The 6,946-nt window shown below is 43.8% G+C and overlaps 1 protein-coding gene across 8 annotated transcripts in view; it reads left to right on the forward strand.

Annotated features, from left to right (window-relative positions):
* Positions 1-6: 6 nt before the first annotated feature.
* Sptan1 (spectrin alpha, non-erythrocytic 1) overlaps positions 7-6,946 on the forward strand; it is a 59,050-nt gene continuing 52,110 nt past the window's right edge. For 7 of the 8 annotated variants that reach the window (XM_033759032.1, XM_033759033.1, XM_010627318.3 and 4 more), the window contains exon 1: positions 2,294-2,341. In XM_033759032.1, coding sequence (XP_033614923.1) covers positions 2,309-2,341 — 33 coding nt within the window. In that variant the 5' untranslated portion in view covers positions 2,294-2,308. Of the gene's footprint in view, positions 28-2,293; positions 2,342-6,946 lie in introns of those variants that run through there. The other variant, XM_033759038.1, reaches the window with a different exon arrangement.

Genomic DNA, 6,946 nt, shown 5'->3' on the forward strand with positions numbered 1-6,946 from the left:
CGGTCCTGCCCCATCCGGCCGCGGCAGGTGGGGGGTTCCTTCGGGATCCTGCAGACCCGGCTCAGCTGAGCGCTCCCCTGCCGCCCCGTCCCTCCAGTCCCTGCCTCGGTGGGGAGGAAGAGCCAGTATACAGGGAGTGCAGGGCTCCTTGACCTTAATTTCATCCTAGATGGCGATCCTTGGCCCTCTCTCTCTTAACTGCAGGAAGATCTGGGTCGGGGTCTCCTTTTCTTTGCTGGTAATAAACATTTCTTTCTTCCCGAGTTGCGGCCTGCTTGGAAATAATAGGTAGATCTGGCGCTTGCTTGTTGTGAGACGCAAATCAAATAACCTAATATAGTGCTTTGTGTGTGTATGTAGGGGGACTGGGACTTGGAGATCGATGGCTATATATTATTTGTTCAAAATTCTGCGGCCATGCCAGTGTGTAATGATAGAGCAGTCTTTTGTTTGAAGACTGCCCCTGCGAATTTGATTAGACGCTTCCCAAAGACAATTGCTTTTTTTAAAAGTCTCTTTCAGGTACTGGGATAAAATATATTTTAAATAAGGGCTTTATTTACATTAATATGTTTTAAATGAAAGGCATGACTCACCCAGAAAGCTGGGTAGAGATGATTTTTGAACTGCTACACTATCTTGTCAGATAGATCTTTTATATAATCCTAAATTACCTAGGTCCTTTGTTCTGTCTTCATGACCGTATTGTAAAGAAACTTACCATCATGGCTGTCTGGGGCGAATAGAAAAGCGACCATATGAAGTATTTTCGTAATTGTTGAGATATTGCGTCGTCATAGCAATTGGACTCAAGTAAGACAGAATGTATCAAAGATGGAAGGATGGGGGATGTCCTGCAGCCAAGAAACAGCAAATCTTAAGAATAGCAGCAGGAACAGTCAGCTGTGTCAAGCTCTGAAGCCAAGGCTCCCACTCCTCAAAGTCGTCATTTATTTTCTCTTTCTAATGTCTTAGCTTTTGAAAGGTCAAATTGAAGGCAAAATTTTAAAAATGTGCTGTTGGGGGAAAATGTGCTGCAGTAAAGGCTCTGCAGGAAATTAACAATAAGCCTTTTTTAGTAACTGGGCCAGTAATTACTCCAAGGGACCCTCAAAGTGTGTTAACTGTTACCCAGGGACCGCGGAGGAGCGAGGGCAAGGAGGATTCGCCCTGTACTGGCCAAGGGTGAAGCAGTTCTAGCGGTAGACCATTAGGCTGGTGATTTACTTGCTGATAATGCTTTTTGGTCGTGGCAGTCTTATTTTGTAGTAATCTGATAATTAGAGAAATCTGAAATGTCACTGGCTCCAGTGTAAACCTGTCAAGCAATTTGATGATGAGATTCATGTGGGGAGAACTGTCTTAAGTACATCTTTTGGATCCCTGGGTGGGAATTCTCTCTCTCTCTCTCTCTCTTCCCTATCTTCATCCCAAAGGGTGGGGCCGCTGCAGATCTTGAGAAGTCCGCCTCCGGAATAGCCCCCACCTCCTGTCATTGTTGACCCTGGGCTAAGGGAAGGACAGAGGATCTGAGGGCAGCCAGCCTGCCTTGGTAACCAGTCCTCCGTGGGCCATTCGAGAGTTAGCACTGCTAGTTATGGCTGGGTCGGTGGTGGCTGTGCAGCGGAAGAACGCACCACCCAGCTGGCAAATGCTGACTCGGGGAACGCAGAGCACTGCATAGCTGATCACCTGGGGCTAGTGGACCGCAGCAGCTGTGCTGTGAGCCGCCACCTCCCTTCCACCTCTGTGGCATATTCCTCTTGTACCAGTTGTGAACAGAAGGTATATTTTGTAAAGGAAGTGCACAGGCAGACGAGGCCCGAGTTGGAGCTTCCTTTGTCTCTCAAGTTCTTCCTCCTTCTGTTGATCTCGTGAACATACACCATCTTTTCACTGAGCATTTGGGAATCCGGTAGCCCTGGGATTCTCAAGTTTTTAGAGTGTCGTGGAAGGATGGTTATTCAGTTTTAGGGTATATTTATCATTATTACTTTGACTTGTGGGGAAACAAGCACAGAGAGGCTGTTGCTTGGCTAAGGCAGCACATTTAGATGCTAGTAATTGTCCGGCTTGGGAAGCTTGGTTCTCTTTCCACGTTGCAGATCCCCAGTGGGGGATTTAGACGCTGTATGGACTGTCAAAGAGAAAACCCTGAGAACCAGCAGTTACTTGATTTTTCACCTGAGATTCATATATTTTTTACGGCTCTCTTTTCTTCATTTTGAAATAATTCTGTTCCCTTTGCCCTTAGAAGCTTGTTATCTTGCTCTTCCCCCTCCCTCTTTAGACTCCACATTCCTCCATCATGTTGTCATCGTTTCGTAAACGCAGAGTCCAGGTATTTGTCCAGCATGCAGAAAATGTGTTGCTTTTTTGGTTTTTGCCTGGCTTGTGGTGAAGACACGTTTGTGTCAAAGAGGTTGAGTGATCCAGAGGGGGAAAAACCCTGCCTGCATGACCTTTCTGTTAAACAGATTGGTTAGAGCTTGTTTAGGGTCTTGGTGTGCCAAGCCTAAGAGCCAATTTAAAATTTCCAAAGCTGCTTGTTTTTCTCCTTTCCTCTCCTCTTTAAGGCATGAATATATTAATTTCTTACAGCCATCCTGGTGTTTGCATGTATTGTTTGCTGATTGTTCCTTGATGGCTGCTTGGTTCTTAAGAACCAAGAACTAGAGATTATCCGAGATATTTGGATAGATTATAATCAGAAAACAAGTAATATAGTGTTTCTAAAATTGACAAATACTATAAACCTGGGTTTGTTTCCTCTTTGGTTGATTTATTTCTTCTGTCACAATTTCTGCAATGAAATGGAGCTTACATTTTCTTGTGTTTTTTCCCCCAAAGCTCTGTATATTTATAGTTTTGGAGTGTTTACTAAAATTCGACCTTTTGCCCTAGAAATGCGTAAAATTGTTATTTTGATATCAAAAAATGAGAAATAAAAATTTTGGAAATTTCTAGTGATTATAGGTGATAAATCCAAGGCAGCCCCTTTTATAAATCAGATTAATTATTTCAATGAGATTTATAAAAGTGGGCCACATTATAACCTTTTCCTGTTTTGAATCTTAGTAACAGTATGTTGCACTTAATGCCTTTCATCTGAATTTTTCAGGTTAAAAGGTAAGTAGCGGCAAGATAGCATTTGGGAAGCATTCAGAAGTAAGTTTTCTCAGTGTTACTCTGCATTCTGGATTTTGATGCAATGCAGTATGAATCTTTTGCTTTCTTAAAGCTAAGTCCTTCTCACCTTTGCAGAACTGCACTAACAAGTTAGAGGAATTAATCAACTTGAAGGCTGCCACCTAGATCCACAATCCTGAATGGAATGTGGTTTATGCAAAAATATTTGTTGGTTTTATTCATGGTGCTGAAAGTGTTTATTATTTACCTCTTTGCTTCCCATCAGATCTGCCACTAAAATCTGCAACTGGGCCATGGATTTAGTTCAGTGGCTGTGCACTTGCCGAGCAGGCATAAAGTCCCAAATTCAATCCCTGGCACCCACCCCCCAAAAATCTGCAGCCAAGCTATTTTGTTTGTTTGTTTGTTTGTTTGGTACCGGGAATTAAACTCAGGTCCTTGTGCTTGCAAGGCAGGCAGTGGAACCACTGAGCTAAATCCCCAGCCCAGCCAAGCTGGTTTTGAGTTACTCCATTTTACCTGAGAATCCACTGTTGCACAGTTGTATGAGAGCTAACCTTGGTAGTGTGTTCACGGTGGGGGGGAAAGGGGGGACCGACCCTCCCACACCCATGGATGTACATAGTTCTCTTGCTTTGCAAATCTAAAGTTTGGTAATAGGCTGGCTTTTTTGTTTTGTTTTGTTTTGTTTTGAGACAGGGTCTTACTATGTAGTTGAGACTGACCTGGAACTCACTAAGTAGACCAGGCTGGTCTCCAACCCACAGCAATCCTCCTGCCTCAGCCTCCCAAGTGCTGGGATTACAGGCATGAGCCATCACACCCGGTTTAGGCTGGCTTTCTAAACCATATCAAAAAGGTATTGGGCCGGGGATTTAGCTCAGTGGTGCTGCCACCTGCCTCACAAGGTCCTGAGTTCAATCCCTGGTACCAAAAAAAAAGTATTGTCAGTTGTGCACATTTGGGCTCTGACTAAGCAAGAAAAACAAAACTGATGAATGGTTTCTGTGACCTTTTGCCCTTGAGTAGTATTTATGAATGTTTACATAGAGCCAAATGATCCCTTTATCCTACTAGTGCCTGATAAAATGCTTTTTTTTTCCTCAAAACATTGTAGTTCTGCCTGAAAATTGGCATTAATTTGGTAGTAGTCCAAACGCCTCTTAACATCCAGCATCTTCATTTTGCTAAAAGAGTGGCAATCCCAATGCTCTGTAACAGAGACTCCTTTCTTTAATATTTATTATTTATTTTTGAGACAGGGTCTCACTGTGTAGTTGATACTGACCTGGAACTCACTATGTAGCCCAGGCTGGTCTCAAACTCACGGCGATCCTCCTGCCTCAGCCTCCCTAGTGCTGGGATTACAGGCGTGTGCCACCATGCCCGGCTTCTTTAATATTTATTTATTGTACTGGGGATTGAACTGAGAGGTGCTCTACCACTGAGCTACATCCTCACCAGCTTTTTTTTTTTTTTTTCTTTGCGACAGTGGCTGGAATTACAAGTGTGCACACACTACTGTACCTGACTTAGAAACTTTCATCTTCGCTGTCTGCTGTTTTGGGGTTCCTCAGAGAAACTGGTTGCTGGATTCTTCCACTCTCTAAGATGTGTGTGAGGGTGTCCTGAACCACTCACTGCCGTTTGGTGCCAAGTTCAAAGAGTCCAAAGCATTTGACCTTTGGTTTGAAAATGTTTGCATCTGCAGCCTGTCCTGCTGCTCAGCACAGTGCGGTTCCCACCCACAGCCTGTGCCTGCTCCCCAAGTAGATACAGTCCCTCCCTGTACATGGCATGTAGCTTCCGTAGATTGGGTGAAGGCATTTTGAAATTCTGTGTGCCAAGAACGCCTCACACAGCGGTCTCATGGCCTTCATCAGGAAGATAAAGACACTCCTATCTAACCTCCTTTGTAGGAATCAGTTTCAGTTGATGTGTGGAATTTTGTATTGGATATGAGGAGCCCCTTTTCGGCATGTTGTATCTCTGGATTGAATTAGAAATTTCTAACTAAATTTGTATATTTAGAACCTGTTCTTCCTTCCCAGAGATGTGGCAGCGGTGTAAGAATGCTGACAAGTAGGGCTGGGGATTTAGCTTAGTGGTGCTGCCGCCTGCCTCGCAAGCACAAGGTCTGGAGTTGGATCCCTGGTACCAAAAAAAAAAAAAAAACAAAACAAAACAATACTGACAAGTCCTTCCTATTTATGGCAATAGGGGACATAGTTGTAATTCTTGCTTCATCCCTGAGATCAATCCACATCACTTGGTGAATGCTACAGTGAACATTTGACTGCTGTGTTGCAGCATTTATAAATAGCCTGCATCTTCAGTCTTCTTTAATATTTGCAAAACTATGAGCTTTTCCTTAAATGAGACACTGTGCTTAGACATATACACAATGTACTTAGCACTTCACCCCCCCATCTCCGTGTACAGGAATTTGATTGGCAGAATCAGAGCTGGTAGGCTGCTTTGAGATAAGCAGCTAATGACTGCATTCCTGAGAAGTCTCTGTTGCCTTCAGACGGTGAGGGGAGTGGACAGATAGGCTGGTCAGGTGGAGATTGTTTAATGGCATATTTCCCAGATTCTTCCTTTCTACTCCTTGTGGGGTATTAATCTCACAAGGCTGGGAAAGCCCTGGAACATTCTCTGTGGGGTGGGCCTTATCACATGGCTGCATATTGCAGGGCAAGGACAGGGTTTTTGTAGCCGGCAGCCTTAGTCATGGCAGGAGTGTGGCACACACAGACAGGTTTGAGAAATGACACTGACTCTCTGACATAGTTGGGGTAAGGGTCTCTGGATGGTGACAGTTCTTGGTGATGTGTATGAAAAACGAAAAATTTCCCATGTTCAATGTAGTCTATGGAAATGAGCCTTTTAGGAGCAGAAGGAAACTGGCACTCTTGTAGCTAAACTAGAGCCAGTTCTGTGTCGGGTTAGGAAGGGGAACCTCTGGTTAACCCATAATCTTTCTATTGTCCCCTGTAATCACGCAAGTGAAGAATCTGAACACAACTGCAGTGTGAGCATATGGGTGACTTTCAGACCTCCCGGCTCCCAGAGACAGCCAGTTGTGACTTGGCAAAGTTCCCACCCACTGACATCAGCTGATCTACTGCAGGAAAGAAAAGTCCACTATGCCTGACCAGAGCACTTGGTATAGAATTGACTGTTCTACTTCACTGGGGCGACAGAGGGCCTTTTAGGGTTGCTTAACTTCAGCGGGGCCCCACCCTGGATTGGCAGGCGCAGATGGGCCACCTGGGCCCGCAGATTTGCTGCGGTGGCACCTGGCAGCCTGGTGATAGAGATTCTTTTTTCCTTCATAAAGAGCTGCTTCTAAGTAAGATTTCTTTTGTGATTTCCAAAGCAGCAAAATGCTTTTAGAAATACATTAAATCCAGTGATAGGAGACAAGTCCAATACCATATACTTTAACCCTGAAGACTTCAGATGTCTTTCAGGTACTCCTGTGTGGTGGTGTTATTCTGATAAAAAAGAATTTTTTTTTTTTTTGGTACCAGGGATTGAACTTGGGACCTTGCACTTACAAGGCAGGTGCGGTGCCACTGAGCTAAATCCCCTGCCCCTAGGAGAAAATTTTATAAACAAGCAAATTAGATAGTTGATTCCCTGATGTTTTTTCATTGTATCTGATTTCCTAGAGGTGAGAACAATGAAAAATATAAATAATTGTAACCCTCGTTTACTAAGGATTCAATCTTTTTTTTTTTTTTTTTTTTTGTTTTTTTTTTTTTTAACAGGGGTCTCTCTATGTTGTTGA

The sequence above is a fragment of the Fukomys damarensis genome, unplaced genomic scaffold (assembly GCF_012274545.1).
Source record: "Fukomys damarensis isolate Sample0158 unplaced genomic scaffold, DMR_v1.0_HiC HiC_scaffold_36, whole genome shotgun sequence".
NCBI lineage: Eukaryota > Metazoa > Chordata > Mammalia > Rodentia > Bathyergidae > Fukomys > Fukomys damarensis.